Source organism: Vicia villosa, linkage group LG3 (assembly GCF_029867415.1).
Source record: "Vicia villosa cultivar HV-30 ecotype Madison, WI linkage group LG3, Vvil1.0, whole genome shotgun sequence".
NCBI lineage: Eukaryota > Viridiplantae > Streptophyta > Magnoliopsida > Fabales > Fabaceae > Vicia > Vicia villosa.
In genome coordinates this window covers 216411818-216434567 of record NC_081182.1, presented here as the reverse complement: position 1 = coordinate 216434567, position 22750 = coordinate 216411818, and the positions used below count along the sequence as shown (strand labels likewise).

The following is a 22750-nucleotide window of genomic DNA, read 5'->3' as shown; positions in this document are numbered from 1 at the left end:
ATATTTTTAATCTATATTATAGATTCTTTTTGCCTAATGTTGTTCTCTCTTTGTAATTGAAAAACAAATGTTCAAAGCTTCAATAGATTCTTTTCTGTTTCTGAAACATTAGGAAATAGCTATTAATTTGTTTGTTATTGGAGAATCTATGTTCATAAATTTACATGAATTTTCACATGTACTTCATTATTTGGAAAACCCATTGAAATTTGTTTATTGTTCTTCAATCTTTGTTTATTGTTAAAATGTTCGAGATGCTTATTAAATGTTATGATTCACTTTTTCACGAATCATTATTATCTTAAAAGAAATAAATGTTAAAAACCAATAAAATAAAATAAAATAAAGAAATGTTAATTTCAATGTCGCATCCCTTCTAAAACTTCTAGCTTTGTTTGTAATTGTTGTCTTGCATCACTTGGTTTACAAGCGAATACAGCTGGATTTTGGATGACCATGATTTGTATTTCAACACGATTACTTGAAGATCAATAGCAACATTAGGTAATCTCTTGAGTACTCGGTAACCTCTTAAGAACACATAGTTTATCTATGATACTTTGCCATCATTCTGATCACGAAGCTGCAAGAGAATTTGTCAAAAACTTGAGTCGGGCTGTCAGTATCGATGGCCCCAATATTCACCAATTTACCATGGGGGATAAAAAAGTAACAATGCAAGGACATCTACCTGAATCTCATACCGAACTTCACCGACAACCATGGGCGGATCTATGTATAGAGTGAGTGTGGCTATAGCCACACCAATTTTTTGAAATTTTCATATACTAGATATCCATTGTTGCATTTGTCTTACTTTTGTTTTGATATTTATTATCACTCCAATAATATTATTGTCATGGAAAAATGGAACGACATATGAGATGACAACAATTAATATTGCTTTGACAAACACATTTAGCGACATAAACAATCTTTTCTGGTAGACACACAAGTTTCTTTATAGTTGCCTAGTATTATATATGTATTTATGTTATTGTAAATTCTTATATTAAATGCTACTCTCTCCGTCCCAAAATAATTGTTACATTTTGACAAAATATTAGGTGAATTCTTATTTACCCACCTTAAAAAGGTGGGTAAAGTTACCTTTAGTGTAAAATGCATTGAAAACATCAAACAATTATTTTATATGATAAATAATTAAATACATAAAAATTAAATGGTGTCGTCTAATTGGTGGAATGTACATTACCCATCTTTTTGTGATGGGTAAATAAGTTGTCCCCAAAATATTATCCTAAAATACTTGTCACTTTAGATGATCAATTCAATTTTATACTTAATCCTTCAATTGTACCCTCTATTAAATACTCTTAATTTATTGTTTTTCACTTAACATTAATGTTAATTTTCATACACCAATAATTAATCTGGATATTTTGGTAAAGTCATTATTATCTCTTTTATTTATTGTTGTTTTTTAATCTGTGTGAATTGTTCAATTGAGACAAATATTATGAAACTGAGTGAGTATTAATTTTTACTTTTAAATAATGCTTCTGATTATTTATATTTTCTTAATATTGTGATGTGTGTTAATGGCAGGCCCGGCCCAAGCATAAGGCTGGTAAGGCAAGGGCTTTAGGCCTCATAATTTTGGGCCTTTATTTAGGCCTCAAATGCTAAAAAAAAATAGGCCTCAGTTTTTTAAATGTTAGGCATAATATCAAGTGCGTAGCGGTAATAAACTTTTTCTAGATACCAATATTTTTCTGTACGATACTTTATGGTACTATTTTCCTATTTTTAAATATGTTTATACATCACATGATGCATATATCTACACTACCTCAGAATTCAATGTGTTTTGTTTGGTTTGGGGTCTTATGATTTTCTTAATCATTACAATGATGCAATTGTTTTTTATATTGATGGTGTAAAATATTTTTAAACTGTCAATTAGTGAGAGCGTGTATCATGTTAAACTACATTTTTATTTTCAAAATACTAATATGACATGGTTGAGTGATAAAATCCTATTAAATGATTGAGTAAAATAATTTTGTAAAGTTAGTGCATTATCTTTAATCTACTTTAATATAAAAAGTATTAATATTCTATTATTGTTTATAAACAATAACAACTATCATTAATCATAAAAATTATATTTTTAAATATATAAAATTTTAAATAAAAAATTGACTTAAATTTCGCCTTAGGCCTCCAAATATGTTGGGTCGGCCCTGGTTAATGGATCCACCTAACTGCTTAAACAATATTTTAATTATTAAACAAATAATACGTGTGCTAATAATATTTTATTAAACAAATATTTAAATATTAAAATATCATTTCATTAATAAAACGTTTAAAAGTGAATTGAAGAGTTAAAAAATTAGTGTTATTTTTATTTCTTTAAATAAATTTTAGTGTTGTTTTTATGATGATTTAAGCTGGATTTATGATGGTTTAAAATTTAAATTAGCCATATTTTTTTTTAATAGCAAAGTAGAATAAATGCAACACATTTGATATGATTTATAGGTGTATAAAGTTGTTTTTAGTCTTGCTGGTAGCAACAGCAAGTGTAGAACGTGTTATTTCAGCAATGAAGTTTGTGAAAAGTTGATTATGTAATAAAATGAGTGATTAGTGGTTCAATATCGTCTTGAAACTCTATAATTTGGTTCACACTTTCTTTCATGTTTAACCAAACTAATATGTAATATCTAGATCTGCCCCTGCTGGCAGCGATACATACGAAATTTCAGTAACACGCCGCTTGTTAATTTTATTATGAACTACAGTGTGTTAGTTTGAATTTAATTCTTTATGTGTTGTTGCTGTAAGTGGGCATTTGTTTAGCCAATTTGTCTCATTTGATCCTTATCTTATTAGTCAGTTTAGTTTTTTCCCCTAAGTATGTATTAATTTTTAAAAACCAAACTATAATCACTTAGGATTTATAACATAACCAAATTTCAATTAAAATAAGTTATAAATTTGATTATGGTTGTATAACCGATCTTTTATACAAATTCAATTTTAAATTGGTTATTTTCTCAATGCTATTTTAAAATTAATTATTTATAACTAGATTAAAAACCTATTATTTTAAATTAAAAATTCAATTAATTTGTTTGTTAACCGATTATTAATATTTTCTATATTGATTCTTAAGGGTTTTTTTATAAAAAGAAATTAGTTTTGAGTGGTCATTTACATTGATATTTATTTTATGACTAACAATATACCTCCTATTTCAAAATCATTCGAAAAGTTTGAACATAAGTGAGTATTTTAGGTACTGCTGATTAGCTTAATAACTTTTACGTTAGTATGTTCTTTCGCACATAGAAGAAGACCTCTTGGACGTACATCCACGTGGGTCCCCGAGTATTTGAATACAAGTCGTATAGCTCGTCATTTAAATATTTGCATTTCATCGAGAAATGGTGAGTAAATCTACTTAATATAAATCCAAGGTTGTCATGATGACAACCTAGGACACAACCCTAACCCTAATTCTTACATGGCATCATATTAGCATCCCAATGCTTATGTGGCATCCTATTAAAATTTAGAATTTTTATCACTTTTATTTTAATTCTTCACAACAACTCCAATTCAATACCACAATTAATAATAATATTAAAATAAATAATAATAATATTAATAATAATATAATAATATTAAACCATCACTATTAATAATAATATTAATAATAATATATTAATATTAAACCATCACAAATAATAATAATAAAATAATATATCTAACTAATAATAATAGTAAAATAATAATAACAACTATAATAATAATACTAATAATAAAATAATAATATAATAACCGACAACCATAATTATAAATAATAATAATAATATATTCAATTAACACTATTATATCTTAATATCATAATTCTCCTTCTTTTATACAAAAAAATCTTTAATTCTCAAATAATAATAATAATAATAATAATAATAATAATAATAATAATATAATAATACTAAACCATCACTACTAATAATGATAATATAATATCTAGCTAATAATAATAGTAAAATAATAATAATAAATATAAAGCTTCTCAATCTAAACCAAAATAAAAAATTTATATTTATTTTAAATATAAATATCAAATATATGTTGCTTTAAAAAATTGTCAAAAAAATATATCATAATTTTTTTATAATTTATAATTTAGATTGATCTACTTTTATATGTATTATAAATTTAATAATTAATTAAATTTAATTAAACATTTTGAAAATTTATAATAAATAATATGATAAAAAAATCTGAATTGAATTGACCTACATATAATTTATAATTTAGATTGATCTACTTTTATATGTATTATAAATTTAATAATTAATAAAATTTAATTAAACATTTTGAAAATTTATAATAAATAATATGATAAAAAAATCTGAATTGAATTGACCTACATATAATAGAAAAATATCAAATATTAAGCATTTAAGTTATATATAACAAGGCTTCTCAAGCTAAACCAATTTTCTAAATTTTTTATATTTTATAGAATTTATATTTATTTTAAATATGAATCTCAAATAAATTTTACATTAAAAACTGTCAAATAAATACATTATTAATTTCTTAAAATTAATATCCCGATTAACATTATTTAAAGTATTTTACAATAATATTATATGTATTATATGAATCTATTGTCTATTAAAAAAGTTATAATCGAAATGAGTTTATGGATTCTAATAAATATAAATATATAAAATGTTACAATAATATTTGAAATAAATAATAATAATTTTATAAACAACTATAATATATAATTCAAATGTATTGAACATTATGGAATTGACAAAAAAAACTACATTAATTAATTTTGTATAATTTACAATTTTAGTTCAAAAAATACTGATAATATGTGAAAAAACTTATAATTACTGTAATATAATTTTAAATCTCTCTATTTTTTTATCCTATCTCTAACTCTCTATTTAATGTAAATTAAAATATTACTATAATGATTTTTTTAATTGGTAATAAATCACTTAAATATAACTCTTTCGGTTACGATTTGATCAGTTACAAATAATGTACTTAAAAGTCTTATATCAAAAATAATTACTCACTTTATTATTGATTATGATTATATATATATATATATATATATATATATATATATATATATATATATATATATATAAAATACAATCGTAAATATATATTTAATAATTTAATGATTTAATAAAATTGTGAATCTCTCCTTTTTTTATTTAATTGAATTAAAATATTAAATTATTAAATATATTTTTTAATTCAATTATATACCACTATTTTTTCTAGCAATATTAATATTATTTTATTAACGTGTTACCTTTTTTTTCATTATTCATATTCTATCATATTATTTACTAAGAGACAAATGCATTTAATAAATTCATTTCTATTTTATATTTTGTAACGTAACATAACATATATCATTCTATTATATTGACTTTATTAAATTTTATGCGTTACAAATTTATGAATGGAAAAAGTTGTCATATTTTGAATTCATTCCTATCCAATTTATTATTTCATATAAAATAGAAGCTGTATATATTTAGCATTTGTTACTCATAAACTCATTCACCAATTTGTCCATATTTTCTCTCATTATAGTCTACAATTCAACCATGTTCTTTTAAATATCATTTTTATTTTATATTTATTTTCATATTTTTTTACGTATCATTTTATTTCATTATTTATTGTTTTAACAATTTTGCAATCTTTATAAAATTGCAGTGTTCACATGGAAATTCATTCCTCCCAATCCCAATTAGATTAAGCTAATGCAGTGGATTGCATCCATTCTGTTCTGTTTATTGGAAATCTGGACCACATTGCTCAGGACTGTCGTATGTTGTCAGCTGGTTTTAGAGTAGCATCTATCATGTATTTGAATAGAAGTTTCTTAGTTGAGGCTATATAGATGGTTGGGTTGGGAAAGTTGTTGGGTCTAGGAGTTGGCATGGAGATATTTCTTTAGATGAATTGTATCAGTCTGTTGTTCTTTTTCTGCTTTTCTTCCTTAATGAAAAGTCATTTACCTACAAAAAAGGTGAGTTTGTATATAAGTTTTATGTAATATTTTATTTTATTATTTATTATTTAAACAATTTGACAATCCTTTATAAAATTTTAATATTTGTATTATAATTTATTTCTTAAGACATTTATAAAAGGTGAATGTATATGATATAAATTTCTAATTTTTTTTATAACTTTGATGTTGTAAAATATTTTAGTTTTTTCTATCTTTGATCATCTATTTTGTTACAGTAATTAAAAGTATAAATATGAAAAGAAAATAATACATTTGTAAGGACAAATCAATTGTGAGAATCTTACTCAATCTAGAAGGAGAGAATGTGTAAATTAGATAATATCAACTATCAATTTTAAGACAGTGATGTGGGAATCCGAATATCAATGTTTGCAGGATGTTTAGTTTTACGATGAATGTTTGGTCAAATGATATTTAAAATATTTTTTCACGAAAAATATTTAAAATTTTCTACATAACTATCGCATTTTTATAATGCTTAGTTAATTTTAATCATCTAACCAGTCTATTAAAATATTGTTCTAAACTCTTATAAAAATATTTATAGATCACACACTAAAGAGATCCTCATATCTGAGTAGAAATTGAACCCAGGACTTCTCAATAATAATATAAAAGTTATTAATTTTTCAATAAACATTTGATTTTTTTTTAATTTGCTTTAATACTTTTAATTTCATCATAATAATGATTCTTTATGACAATATTAATTTATCAAAATCTATTAAACATCACAATTGTTTAAGTATAATATTTTAAAATGCTTCTTATCTTTTCAATGCTTACAAGGGCCCGATTGAATAATTTGAAACCATTAATAAATGGACAAAAAAGAATCTCTTAGTCGTATACCCATGCGGATTCTTAAGTATTTGAATACGAGCCGTATATCTCACAATTTTAGTACTACTCATCCACCTAAAAATAACTTCAACAAATTAAATACATTTTTTATCTCCGAACTACGAGACTCTGAATTTCCCATTGCACTCAAAAAACCTTATGCAAATGATTTCAAAATCTTGTCGAACACATTTATAACAAATTTACTTATTGTACATGAGAAATTTATTAATAATGAATTGAATTCATTACAAATAAATAAAGAAATAATAATCGTTACTTAAAAACTGTTTTTTGAGTTAATATATTACTTGATTGTTTCAAAAATACTTTGTTATATTTATTCGAGTAAATATTAATATGATTTTTACTAATAATTTCTTTGACAAAAATTATATTTTTAGTATAAACATATAAAATATTTTGAATAAATTATTGAAATATATAAATAAATAGTATAAATGTGTTGTTAAATGAATTATTTAATCTACTATCTAACATATATTAAAAGATTGACCAAACTTCCTAAATTGCCCTTTCTTCAAAATAAATTTACACTACAAAATGGACAATTTGGTAACTAACAAAATAACCCTTCACCTTTTTACCTTTTGCACCAAGTGTTCCACTCTCATTGGTCCACCAACTTTCTACAACATAATACACTACCTCATTTTCTCTCTCCTTATAAAGTACAATTTCAATTGAAAATATAATATAGTTGCATATTTATGATTATTATTCATTTATAATTGAATCATTTATTTTAAATTTACATATTTTTAAATATATTTTATACAATATTAAATAAATTTACATGATATTAGGTTGTAGTTTACGGGTCACTATCAATATAATACATATTTTATTTATTTTTTCAAATGTTAAAATTCTTTTTATTCTTTTTCCGTCTCATGGATCAATTTTTTTCTTTGCTTAATATTTAATAATTAAGTAATTCATTTTAAATTTATTTGTATAATGTATTTTTTTAATTTTAAAAACATAATACATCTACTATCTAACATATATTAAAAGATTGACCAAACTTCCTAAATTGCCCTTTCTTCAAAATAAATTTACACTACAAAATGGACAATCTATAAAATAAGAAAATACAAGTACCTGGCAAAGACCAAGATGCCCTTTGGTTAAAAAATGCCACCTATTATTTTGAGGGTCAAAATGAGTCCAAATAATACTTTTTGGGACTAAATTCTGACTTTGGTTATCATCTAACTCTTAGTTTCTTATGCAGCTCTCTCTATTGGTCAACTAATGTACTATTTGTCCTATTGTTTGTGATCTAACCGAACAGAGGGAGGATAGTTGCTCCTCTAAACACAGACTGTACCCTTTTTTCATGTTTTCCTTACTCCCAATGTTGCTTTCTAATCACAATCCCAGATGCAATGTTGGAGACTTTCTCACTCTTCCTCTTCTGTCTTCACTCTTCCCTCTCTTCCTCTTCTTTCTTCACTCTTCCCTCTCTTCCTCTTCTTTCTTCACTCTTCCCTCTCTTCGTCTTCTCCCTATTCGTCTTCCTCCTTCATCTTCTTCTTCCTTCTCCGTCTCCTTCTTCATTGTTATTATTGAGTTTCAGACATGTTTGATTTTGATTTTGATTTGATGTTTGTTGTTTCAGGTTTGGTGGTGTTGACTCACGCGAAAGAGGGAAGCTTCGCCGACGGTGCGGTTATCTGAACATAAGGTGAGCATCTTCTTCTTCAGATCTGGGGTTTTTTATTGTTACTAAGTGGTGATGAAGAGGGTTTTGATGTTCTCAGTTTACTGAGTGTTGAAGGATATGAAGATGATGTTATGGTTCCAGAACTTTGGTGAGATTTTTCTGATTTTTGTTCTTTGTGTTTTTGGATCTACGGATCTGTTGTCTTTTTTTCTTCTTCTACAAAAATCTCTAAAGGATTTTAAGTATTTGGAAAATGACGGTAACATTTAGGGTTTCATTATGATCTTTGTGGCTATGGTTGTGTGTTTGTGTGAATAGTTATTGTTTTTGCAACAATTTGAGAAGGGTTTCTGGAAAATGAAGAATGAAAATCTTAGGGTTTCATTGTTTGTTTCTCTGTGGCTGATTTCGGGTGAACAGTGGTCTCTGAGGTATGGACAACCCAAAGGTTAGTGCATAGATTAGACCTTTTATAATGTGGGTTTTTTTCGTTGGTTGATGTCATGTTGATTACCTTGAATATTGTTTGATATTGCAAATGTTCAAATCTGCAGATTTTATGTTATCACTGACAAACCTAACCAATATTCCAATATGTGCTGAATGGTTTTTGGATTTGGTCATGTTGAGATGGTGAAAGAGAGCTGCTATTTTGTTTATTTTTGCAATATTGACAACCTGTTCAGTTTCAGTTTTCCGATTTAAGGCATGTCAGAGCTTGCCCACCATATGTTTGATGAAAAGCAGGAATGACACAGTGGTTGTCGTTGCTGCGTTTCATGGTCTGAGGTTTGAAAGACCCAGTCAGGTTTGAGAGCAGTAGAGCACGGGATGATATCGATAGCTACTCTTCGTAATGGTTCAGCAACTGTCAATGTTGTGGCCAAAATGCAGGTAAGTTGTTAGTTAAAAGCGTCTAGCCTTTTATTATCGCGGCAAGTGTGTGCATTTTAATTCTGTCAAGTCTACTTAAATTCATAAACTAAACCATTAGCACATTCAATTGGTGTATTTGAAGTAATCAGGTACCGGCAGTGGATGTGTGGTGATAGCGTTGATGCAGTTTTGCGGTTGTCGCCGTAAGTGTGTGCATTTTAATGTTGTAATAGAGTAAATTGGTTATATTAATTTGTATTTTATTTGTGCATAGTTCAGGGTTCCTTCCTCTTTCTATTTAGAGGTACATAAAAAGTCAGATCCTCAACTATGGGATAGGGTAACTGTTGCAAAGTTATGAAGTCGAAGAGGAAAGGAACCATGATGATATATGTGGGTGTGTGTAGGGAAAATGAGGTAAGTGAAGCATAGTTTTAACATGTTACTGATACATTTAATATATTAGGTGTTTGATTGATTTTTCACTTGAGATATGGATGCAGGTCGAGAAAACATCGTCATTGGTGGCGGAATGGACGGTGGAACTAGCACAGGTGGTGCTCTGATTATTATTGGTGTTGCAAAATTAATGGGTATACTGACTGTTGGGATTGTGACCACCTTTTTTTCATATGAAGTTAGGCAAATAAAGAATATATGTTTCTTTCCTTTAGTTTTGTAGTGCACTTGTATTTTTTTGTTGCTATATTTGCTTAATTTATTTCTTTTCTAGTGTGTGAATGTAGACAGCACCCTGTGAATGTTGCAAAACAAACTTTTGTAGGCAGCACCCTTTGAAGAGGATCATCTAAAGGTAAAATGCGAGTATCATACGAGAACAATGTGGCATTCTATCACAGGTTGTGGAGGTTTCAAGATCAAAGTGCAAAGGTTAATTGATGTCATGCCATTAGTTCTGAAACCATGCAATGAGGACAGCAAGGGATCTCCGAAACCCTTTAAGATCATGTACCACAAGGAAAGCATCAGATAGCTTACGAGTAGATATCACCATTTCCCTGTGAAAATGCAGAAGTAACGCCTTGGAATTACAATATTGCCACACATACAAGTGGAAGCACAGAAGAAATAAGAGATAAATCTGAAAAGACTGCATTTTGTGGAGAATTATATATATATATATATATATATATATATATATATATATATATATATATATATATATATATATATATATATATATATATATATATATATATGAAAGAAAATTTATAGTTGTGCTTTATCTGTTGGTGTTGATCCAACTGTTGCTGCTACTATATAGTTCATAAAGCTATTGGAGATAGGCTTCATTGTGTTTTTGTTGACAATGGCTTGCTCAGGTTGGTTACCACTGGTGTTAGATATTGAAAGAAGAGAGGGAGTTTTTTTGTTGTTGTGTTGTTTACTATTGTTGTTGTTGCTGTTGTGTATAGGTTTAAGGAGCAGGAAGGGTGATGGAAACGTTTGAGAAGGATCTTCATTTATCGGTTGTTTGTGTTGATGCGGTATATCCAACCGGTGTTTGGCATGCAGTAACTTCTGTGTGTGATTTGGAGGTCTTCACTTCATCACTTGAAATTTTTTGGATAATGCAGTGAGTTGATAGGCTTGTGAGCTGAGTGCAAGTTAGCTTATAGGATCTGGTATGAACTAATATGCTATTGCTTCTATTTCTTTTCCTTTGCATTGGATGCTTACTTTTGTGCATAGCAGATCTGGTGTATGTGTGAACATGTCCAGTAGCATGTTTGATGTTCAGTTGTAGCCGGATTTTGGAATATAACTCAACAAGGTCATCACATGATGAAGTTATGGCTTCTCTGCTCCTTCATGTAATGCTGTCAATGGCTTTTTTTCTATGATATTATTGATTATGGATTGAGTTAAAATTCGGTCGCGGTTTGGTGATGCTAAATCAACTAGATGACTGAGCTAAAAAAACTGATTGACATTTATCCTAGCATCAAAGATAAGCTTGTGTTTCCTATGGATGATTATCAAGCTTATGGTTGAAGAAATTTGGCTTTTAAAATTGCTGGTGAGAGTGATACCTTGCATACATTCAGCTGCTTCACGATAGACGAAATGAAGGTATCGAATCAAACGTTGCGCTGAGCATTAATATTTTCCAAATATTTTCATTTTTTCTGTAACCTTAGATCTGCGAAATCTATGTCCTAGAAGGAGTATTTTAACTCATTGTCCGACAACACAATGCAAAACAAAGCAAGAGGCTATTGCAGTTTTATATTTCTTTGCATTATATTTATGATTTTTAACTTCTTGGTTTGAAATTGAAGATATGATTCACTGTTGCAATGGATTAGTTTGTAAATCAGAAACCTCTTTGGAAATATTCATGATAATTAAGAAACCTCTTTGCAGGCCAACTCTGCATCGAAATCAACACCGAAGAAAGAATCCTAACATTGTTACGAGAGACCTATGAAGACTAAAGAAACCTCTCAGTATTTTTAAGAAGCCAAAACTATATGTTTAGAAAAAAATTGTTACGAGAGACCTATGAAGACTAAATAATGATGCACTCCTGCACCTAAGAATGTAGTTGAATTTTTTTTCTATTAAGTCTTGAAAATTAAATGTCTATTTGATCAAGCTAACCGGATTTGGAATTAGTTATTGTACAAGGATATGAAAAAAAAAAAAAAATCAATTTTAAGTATAAAGATGGCTAGATTAATATTTTAATTGTATTATAACTTTAGACTCTCTCACCAAATTGCTTTTTAAGTCATCTATATCTATCTACCTGTAAGAGAAAATGATAAAAAAATATCTTATTTAATATGTGATGTTTAAGGTGGAAAGAGATACAATATTTCTTATAATAGACAAATCATACCTTGAATATATTATTTATTCAATAGTTTAGGTTTCAGGATGATTATATATTTTATTAAATTAAATTTTAATTTATCGATATTTTAAAAAATATAGTCTTTTTTGTCAAGCTGAATCATTTATTCGTTAATAATTATAATATAATCTTTTTAAAATAAATCACCGTTTAAAAATATTTTAATGCAGGTTAACATATATATATTATTAAGGTTAAGAGCATCTATAAAAAAAAAAAATAAAGTGTCAGTTAATATTCTTGTGTTACTTTTATATAAATATTTGATGATTATAAATATTTATAAATTAACTATGTACATTCCACATTTGCATTTGAGAATTGTGAACATGTCCCTCTTTTTTATGTGCAACAAGAATATTTTTGAAAGGATTAAAAGCAACCTATAAATGATAGATGATTAAACGCACTACTAAACACACGGATAATACACCAGTACCGTGTGAACGCACGGGTAATCATATCAATATTCGTGCGAACACACGAGTTTTAGTATTTTTTTTATATATTTTAAATCATAGTCCAAATTTTAATAAATACAACATTATTCTTAATTCTTTTATATCATTCTCTTTTTGAACTTTTATATTTTCAACTAATTTTAATTTTAAAATTATGTTTGTCTCATTTATTAAACTTTATAAATCTTTTTATTATTACAATTCTATCAATCTTAATAAAACATTTTTTCTATTTTTCACAATTCTTTTTTTTTACAAATTATTTATTTAATAGTTTTTTTTAACAAAAGAAATTTTTAAAAAATTATAAAATTATCTTGCGGTCTATTTTTTTCAACAATATTTTGATCTTTTTTAATTTGTTTGAATTTTCATGGCAAACTGGTGACATATCCGCGATCCACACCAGAATCTTACGGACGCACGAGTTTCTATGAATATATATTATTTTTGATTTTTTTCAATTTACTATTTTTGTATAAACAAATAAAACATTTATATTTCAATTTCATATGAAAACACTTTTCGATTTTTTTACTTAATACTATATGTATCTGATAAACACAATCCAACCCACAACAGAACCCGTGCGGACGCACGGGTTTCCCACTAGTTTGGTAACTAACAAAATAACCCTTCACCTTTTTACCTTTTGCACCAAGTGTTCCACTCTCATTGGTCCACCAACTTTCTACAACATAATACACTACCTCATTTTCTCTCTCCTTATAAAGTACAATTTCAATTGAAAATATAATATAGTTGCATATTTATGATTATTATTCATTTATAATTGAATCATTTATTTTAAATTTACATATTTTTAAATATATTTTATACAATATTAAATAAATTTACATGATATTAGGTTGTAGTTTAAGGGTCACTATCAATATAATACATATTTTATTTATTTTTTCAAATGTTAAAATTCTTTTTATTCTTTTTCCGTCTCATGGATCAATTTTTTTCTTTGCTTAATATTTAATAATTAAGTAATTCATTTTAAATTTATTTGTATAATGTATTTTTTTAATTTTAAAAACATAATACACTACCGGATTCTCTTTCTCTTTATAAAGTACAATTTCAATTGAAAATATAATATAGTTGCATATTTATGATTATTATTCATTTATTATTAAATCGTTCATTTTAAATTTACATGTTTTTAAATATATATGATACAATATTAAATAAATTTACTTGATACTATGTTGTAGTTTACGGGTCACTATCAACATAATACATATTTTATTTATTTTTTCAAATATTAAAATTCTTTTTATTCTCTTTCCGTCTCATGGATTAATTTTTTCTTTGTATAATTATTTAATAATTAAGTAATTCATTTTAGGTTTCTTTGTATAATGTATTTTTTTAATTTAATTAGCATGATGAAAAATGTATTTATCTCACGGGTCACTAACAAGAAAATATTTATTTTAGTTAATCAATCATTATTTTAATTCAAGAGACAAAATCTTTATTTTTAAATATTAATTTTTTCTCCATCTCACACTACAAGAATTTTTTTTTTGCGACATATAGGTTGCGACATGATTTTAAAAAAAATCGGAAACATTGTACGACGGTTGTAGGCCCAACTGCCCTTAAAAGAAAATTGCGACAGTTCAACAACGGTCGCCCCCAAATATATTTATGGTTATTATTTGAAGATTCTAAATTACTACATATTTTTTTTAGTTATTTACACAATATCATAATTAAGTTACCCATCCTCAAAATATATGCTGTTGAAATTTTTCATATAATTCAAAAAATACTACACCATAAATAATGCACTCGTGCGACAGCACGGATCTCTGACTAGTTTTATTAAAGAAAGATTTTCAACTCAATATTGGGATTTGATAGTAATGAATATCTTTTAAACACGTGTATTGTTAGTTTTATTTTATCCAAAGATTTAGTTTAGATTTAGTTTACAATAATTGTTACTTATCATCGAAGGAATCTAAAAAACTTTTATAAATTGAGATTGAAACCTAGTAATGTAAGTACATTGTTTTTTTTTGACGGTACAGTAAGTACATTCATATTAACGAAGAAATCTGAAGGAAAAAAAAGGTTATAAATCATGTCTACCACCTATCTACTCCAAAAAAAACCAAAGAAAACGACTGCGTTTAAGAAGAAACTCTAATTTGGAGGAAATCAACAATGATCCACTTCCGAATCTTCCTATCGATCTCGTCGCTGAAATCTTCTGTAGGCTACCTGTGAAACTTTTGTACAGCTCCGATGCATGTGCAAGTCATGGAATTCTCTAATCTCCGATCGCAGTTTCACCAGAAAGCACCTCAGCCTCTCCACCACTCGCCGTCTCCATTCCGCCGCATACGAACATAAACCCGACGGGTTGGTTCACAATTCTTACCCACTCGAATCGGTTTTATCAACTAAAGTCAAACAACAGCGTCTCCCTTTCAACAGCATCCTTGCTTCTTGTGACGGCATCCTTTGTCTCTGCGATAAACGTAAAGCTTTTGTTGCATTGTGGAATCCTTCTATTAGAAAATTCAAGGAATTACCCCCTTTCAAAAACACTCGAATTCTTAACCGGGTTTATATGACCTTCGGCTTCGGCTATGATCGCGTTTCTGATAATTACAAAGTGGTTGTTCTTTACTACTCCGAATCTAACTTGCTTGACACAACTAAAGTAAAAGTTCATACTTTGGGCACCAATTTTTGGAAAACCAGTGAGAGCTTTCGTTTTGGTGCTGTTTGTTATGAACAACCTGGAACGTATGTATGCGGTACCATTAATTGGATGGCCTATACTGAATGGACTCGCAAAGGTCCCCTCTTCATTGTTTCTTTTGATTTGGGAAACGACTCTTATCAGAAGCTTCTGCCTCCTGATCATACTGAGATCAGTCCGGATTACTTGACATTGTCTGTCTTGAGGGACTGCTTGTGCTTAATTTCTGATCATCATATTTGGGTCATGAAGGAATATGGAATTCAAGTCTCTTGGACTAAACTCTTCTCCTTTTCATGCATACAAGATCCTACTAAGGATTATAGTTTGTCCAATGCGTTGTATATTTTTGAGGATGGCCAACTGCTGCTGGAAATTCTAGACGATTGGAAAACGAAGTGGATTGTTTATGATCCAAACAATGATACTTTTATGGTTACTAGGTTTACAAACATCCTAAATGTCTGCCTTGAAACTTTGATTTCACCTTGTTCTTAATGCTAGGATGTTTTATTTTCTACTCCTATTTCATGGATTATTGTAATTTATGTTTGTCATTGTTGTTTAGTCCCTCATCTTGTATTAAATTTATATATTTCACAACAATTCACGGCCGTAATACCACTCCATAATTGTTGTTTTGATAGCATCACCATATGAAACTCTCATACCCTTTCATGCTATATTTATTTACCAACGGAAGTAAAGTCTATTACATATGGCATGCATTTCCACCCCGGGGCAAACAATACTGCGGTTTCTGCCATTTAACTCTCATCTCATATTCCTAGCTGCTACATAGTAATTATGCTGGTAGGATCATGTGTACATCATTCTAGTATAGTGTTTCCCTATCCTTCCCCCCTCTGGGCACAGTAGCTTCGAAGGGGAAAGGTGTTCGCTGCTGCTGTCTCGATAAGCCTCCCCACCCTATGCAGAATTGAGCACGAGGAATGAGAGGATCACATTGTCGACACCGACATTGAATAAAAAGTGATTTTGATGCATTAGCTATAAATTCAATTTGATTTTTCAGTTAAAATGTTTTGGATGCTTATTAAATGTCATGATTCACTTTTGCTAAATATTTGAATGAATCATTATATCTTAAAGAAAGAAATGTTAAAAAAATGTTAATACTTTAGAACAGTTCAACAGAGAAATATATCAATGACAGAAATATACCAATGCCGCATCCTTTTGAACCTTCTAGCTTTGATTGTAATTGTTGTCTTGCATCGCTCGGTTTACAAGCGAGTACGGCTGGATTTTGGATGACCAGGATGTGTACTCCAACATGATTCCTTAAAGATCAATAGCGACATTCGGTAATCTCTTGAGCACGCACACACCTTAAAGATCAATAGCGACATTCGGTAATCTCTTGAGCACGCACACACAGTGCCATCATTCTGATCACAAAGCCGCAATGTTTATGTGTTGTTCTTATGTATTGTTGCTGTCAGTGAGCATTGTTTGGCCAATTTGTCTCATTTAGTCTTCTTTTATCTTATTAGACGGTTTAGTTTTTTTCTCCTAAGTGTATATTGTGTATTTTGAAAAACTAAATCACAATTACTTCTGAACTATTTAAATGGTTAAGATTTATAATATAATTATATTTCAATTAAAATTGATTATAAATTTGGTTATGAATGTGTATCCAATTTTTTATACAAATCCAATTTTAAATTGGTTATTTTTTTATTACTATTTTAAAACTAATTATTTATAATTAGATTAAAAACCTATTATTTTAAGTTAAAAATTCAGTTTATTTTTTCTTAACCGGTTATTAATATTTTCTAAATTGAATCTTAAGGTTTTTTTTATAAAAAGAAATTTGCTTTGAGTGGTCATTTTACATTCATTTTTCTTTTTTGAGTAACAGTATACCTCATAATTCAAAATCAATTGAAAAGTTTGAATTTAAGTGAGTATTGAAAAGTTTGAATTTAAGTGAGTATTTTAGATACTGCTTATTAGCTTAATAGATTTTACATTAGAATCTAGTTCAAGTATTCACATTTCACAGTAAATAAACCAACGTAGTGTGTTCTTTCGCATATGGAATAAGGTCTCTTGGACGTCTCCGAATATTTGGATACAAGCCGTATAGCTCGTCGTTTAAATACTCGAATTTCATTATGGAATTGTGAATAAATTAGTCTCAAATATTTTCAAAAATAGACGAAAAAGGATCTCTTAGACGTATACCCATACAGATTCTTAAGTATTTGGATACAAGTCATATATCTCGCAATTTGAGTACTACTCATCCACCTAAAAATAACTTCAACAAATCAAATACCTTTTTTACCCCCGAATTACGAGGCGCTTAATTTTCCATTGCACCAAAAAAAAATTTATGCACAAGATTTTGAAATCTTGTCGAGCACATATAACAAATTTATTTTTAGTCCTTTAGTTATTTTCCATGAGAAATTTATTAATATTGAATTGAATTCATTACATATAAATAATAAAATGACAAGATAAATGAACCTTACTTGAAAAATCTGTGATATCATGGAAGCTGAGGCATGTACTAATAGCTCATGGGTGATGAAGAGTATTCGGAACATGAGAGATCTGACCATACAGTTCAAGATTATTTGGGAGAAAATGTTGAACAAAAGCAAATTTAGTAGTAAGAACAAGTGTGAAGTTATGATAAATGACAATACGAGGGTGAATTGGGGATTCTTGCTTAAGGACAACTGTGCTAGGCCTCGAACAATTCATACACTATGCCTCACCTGCCATGGAAAGTTGAGTACGAAGGATAGGCTCGGTTGATTTGGTATGATACAGGATAAAATCTGCAACTTATGTATGACTGAAGAAGAATCCATAAGTCACTTGTTCTTTGAATGCAGGAAAATACAAGAGATTTAACGGCATATTTTACAATGACTAGAAGTGAAGCATATTCCAAAAAAAAAATGGCCTAAGGAATTGAAATGGCTTTTGGATTATACAACAAAGAAAGGATGGAATTTAAGAATTATGAAGCTGGCAATTGTAGAAACCCTTTATGCAAGACAGTATAGAAACGAGAATTTTTTTGACAAAGATATACATAGAAACATTGAGGATAGTATATTTGATTGTATAGATTATAGAGAGACCATATAGCTAAATTGATGCTTTAGTTATCAAGTTGGTTTTTGTAGTCTTATGGGAGGAGCATTTAGTTCCAAAACTAAGTCAATCTCAAAGTGTAATGCATAGAGCTATGTGGTGCAGAATATAATAAATTATGCTTCAGCATCAAATCAAAGTGAGCAAAAATGTTTGATTATACCAAAGAAGCTAAAGGCACCTACCTCTAAAATCACAAGAAGATACAAAGCCATACATCTAAATCATACTTATAATCTTCAAAAATATAATTACGGGGAATTATATAAATGTAATACAAGATGAGGGATTAAACAACAAAGACAAACCAATAATATAAATGAAAATTACAATAAATTTATCAAGGTTGAAATTGACGACTAGTTAACAATAATTGATGAAGTAACCGGTAATCATAACTAGCAAGTTGAAAATAAAACACATAAATTTACATATATGCTTAAGTGGCATAGCATTGCATCTATATACATCCTAGCATTAAGAACATGGTGAAATCAAAGTTTCAAGACAGACATTTAGGTAGTTTTTAAACCCAGTAACCATAAAAGTATCATTCTTTGGATCATAAACAACCAACTTCGTTTTCCAATCCACATGAGTTTCCAGAAGCATCAAAAATATACAATACCCTGGACAAGATATAACACCTAGTAGGATGTTGCATGTATGAAACCGAGAACAATTTAGTCCAAGAGTCATGAATTCCATATTCCTTCATGACCCAAATATGATGATCAGAAATTAGGCACAAACAGTCCCTCAAGACAGCCAATGTTAAGTAAAGCTGACAGATCTCTGGATGATCAGGAGGCAAAAGCTTCTGATAAGACTCCTTTCCCAAATCGAAAGAAGCAATTAAAAGCGGACCTTGCTGACGCCGTCCAGTATAGGCAATCCAATTAAGTGTACCTCTTACATGTGTTCCAGATTGCTCATCAAAGACATGTGTTCCAGAAGGAAAGGTCGGAATGGTTTTCCAAAAATTGGTGCCCAAAGTATGAATTTTAACTGTAGTTATGGTAGGGAAATCAGGTTCGGAGTTGTAAAGAACAACCACTTTATAATTATCAGAAACGCGATCATAGCCAAAGCCGTAGGTCGAATAAACCTTGTTAAGAATTTCAAAGTTTTGAAAAGGGGGAGATTCCTTGAACTTTCTAATAGAAGGATTCCAGAATAAAGCTAAACAGTTAGGCTTATCGGAAATACAAAGTATGCCGTCACAGGAACCAGCAATACAGTTCAAATGAACCCAGCGTTCTGGGACTTTGGTTGATCTATTGGTTAAAACCGATTCGAGTGGGTAAGAATTGTGAATAAACTCGCGTGGTTTATGCTGGTAATGGAGGCGGCGAGTGGTTGAGAGGCTGAGGTGCTTTCTGGTGAAACTGCGATCGGAGATTAGAGAATTCCATGACTTGCACATGCATCGGAGTTGTACCAGGAGTTTTACAGGTAGCCAACAGAAGATATCAGGGACGAGATCGATAGGAAGATAAGGAAGTGAATCATTGTTGATTTCTGATTCTAACTCCGCCGTCGCCATCTCCGATTCTAACTCCGGCACCAAATAAGGGTTTCTTCTTAAACGCAGTCGTTTTCGGCTGGTTTTATTGTTAGGTAGATAGGTGGTAGACATGACTGATGATTGGAGTACTTTACTCCTCTCATCTCATCATCTCTATTTCTTATTTATAACAATTTTTTCCAAATTTTTCTTCCTTAGTAGTAACAATGTATTACTAGTTTATCGCTTAAAAAAAACAAATAATACAATGTAGTACTAGGTTATATATATTCCACGTGTATTATCAAATAAATTTTTAAAAAATCAAACCAATTAGTAGATTTCTTTTGGATTAAATATACTTTTTTTTATTTTTATTTAATCAATTGTTAGTTGATCCAGTGGTGATTGACGCTTATGGTTCGATTCCCGCAACTACGATCGGGAAGTGGATGAAATTACTTGATGCCACCCCGGAACCGGACTAAACCAGTGGTATAAAGAAAAAAATATACATAGCAAAATATTAAAGATTCAATTGTTATACTATTTTAATATTATTTTATAATATTAAATATATTTGAAAAATGAATGAAAATTTTCTGGAAAAATATATTAAATAAAAAATAGCATTGCATATAATTATCTGTCATAAATTTTTTTAAATGACTTTTTTAGTAGTCCACATATTTCATAAAAAAACTTTGTTTTCCGAAAATTCATTGATGTTGTTGAATGTTGAATGTTGTTCAATCTCTTATAGTGTTGCTGAGTTGCTATGAATGTTGTTCAATATTTGTTACTAATGTTTTAGAGTTGTCATAGCTTCCATAGATTAAATCTTTTATGTTTCTGAAACATTAGGAAATAGCTACTAATTTGTTTGTTATTGGAGAATCTATGTTTATAAACTTACATGAACTTTCACATGTACTTCACTATTTGAAAAACCCATTGAAATTTGTTTACCGTTCTTCAATCTTTATTTATTGTTAAAATGTTCTAGCATGCTTATTAAATGTTATGTTTCACTTTTGCTAAAGATTTGAATGAATCATTATTATCATAATAAAAGAAAGAAATGTTAAAAACCAATAAAATAAAATAAAAGAAAGAAATGTTAATTTCAATGCCGCATCCCTTCGGTACCTTCTAGCTTTGATCGTAATTGTTGTCTTGCATCACTTGGTTTACAAGTGAGTACGGCTGAATTTTGGATGACCAGGATGTGTACTCCAACATGATTCCTTGAAGATTAATAGCGACATTTGATAATCTCTTGAGCGCACACAATTTACTGATGATACTTTGCCATCATTCTGATCACAAAGCCGCAAGAGAATTTGTCAAAAACCTGACCCAGGCTATCAGTATCGGTGGCCCCGATATTCACCAATTTACCATGGGGTATAAAAAAAATAACAATGCAGGGATATCTACCAGAATCTCGTACCGAATTTCACTGACAGCGATACATACGAAATTTCAGTAACACACAACTTGTTAATTTTGTTATGAACTAGAGTGTGTTAGTTTGAATCTAACTTTTTATGTGTTGTTCTTATGTGTTGTTGCCGTCAGTGTGCATTGTTTGGTCAATTTCATTTAATCTTCGGCCAATTTCATTTAATCTTTATCTTATTAGTCAGTTTAGTTTTTTTGCCCCTAAGTAAGTATTGATTTTGAAAAACCAAACTATAATCACTTAGGATTTATAACATAATCAAATTTTAGTTAAAATTAGTTATAAACTTGATTATGGTTGTATAACCAATCTTTTATACAAATTCAACTTTAAATTGGTTATTTTCTCAATGCTATTTTAAAACTAATCATTTATAATTAGATTAAAAAGCAGTTATTTTAAGTTAAAAATTCAATTAATTTTTTTATTAACTGATTATTAATATTTCCTAAGGTTTTTTTTATAAAAAGAAATTTATATTGAGTGGTCATTTACATTGATATTTTTTTTTATGACTAACAATATACCTCCTAATTCAAAATCGATTGAAAAGTTTGAATTTAAGTGAGTATTTTAGGTGCTGTTGATTAGCTTAATAACTTTTACATTAGTGTGTTCTTTCGCACATAGAAGAAGGCCTCTTGGACGTACATCCACGTGGGTCCCCGAGTATTTGAATATAAGTCGTATACCTCATCGTTTGAATACTCGTGTTTCATCAGGAAATTGTGAGTAAATTAGTCTCAAATATTTTTCAATAAATGGACAAAAAAGGATCTCTTAGTCGTATACCCATGCGAATTCTTAAGTATTTGGATACGAGCCGTATATCTCACCATTTGAGTACTACTCAGCCACCTAAAAATAACTTCAACAAATCAAATACCTTTTTTATCTTCGAACTTCGAGGTTCTGAATTTCTATTGCACTCAAAAAAATTTATGCACAAGATTTCGAGAAAAAAAAATTATGCACAAGATTTCGAAATCACATTTATAACAAATTTATTTTTAATCCTTTACTTATTCTCCATGAGAAATTTATTAATAATGAATTGAAATCGTTACAAATAAATAAAGAAATAACAAGATAAA

At 28.7% G+C, this 22750-nt stretch overlaps 2 protein-coding genes and 1 long non-coding RNA gene across 13 annotated transcripts; 2 read left to right on the top strand and 1 right to left on the bottom strand.

The window, feature by feature from the left end:
* The first annotated feature begins 8103 nt into the window (after positions 1-8103).
* Positions 8104-12184, top strand: LOC131593555 (uncharacterized). Of its 11 annotated transcripts, none has more exons than XR_009281006.1 (8): positions 8105-8615; positions 8692-9488; positions 9620-9673; positions 9745-9887; positions 9974-10813; positions 10907-11116; positions 11187-11564; positions 11859-12183. It is a non-coding gene; the product is annotated as an uncharacterized LOC131593555 (long non-coding RNA). The 11 variants fall into 11 exon arrangements; XR_009281005.1 differs by having other exon boundaries at positions 8106-8615; positions 9613-9673; XR_009281002.1 differs by having other exon boundaries at positions 8106-8615; positions 9750-9887; positions 11859-12182.
* Positions 12185-15081: 2897 nt separating this feature from the next.
* Positions 15082-16038, top strand: LOC131659943 (F-box/kelch-repeat protein At3g23880-like). Its single transcript, XM_058929052.1, has one exon. It carries the CDS (start codon positions 15082-15084, stop codon positions 16036-16038), a length of 957 nt encoding a protein of 318 aa, XP_058785035.1.
* Positions 16039-19246: 3208 nt separating this feature from the next.
* LOC131659942 (F-box/kelch-repeat protein At3g23880-like) lies at positions 19247-20323 on the bottom strand. Its single transcript, XM_058929051.1, has one exon. It carries the CDS (start codon positions 20321-20323, stop codon positions 19247-19249), a length of 1077 nt encoding a protein of 358 aa, XP_058785034.1.
* Between the last annotated feature and the right edge of the window lie 2427 nt (positions 20324-22750).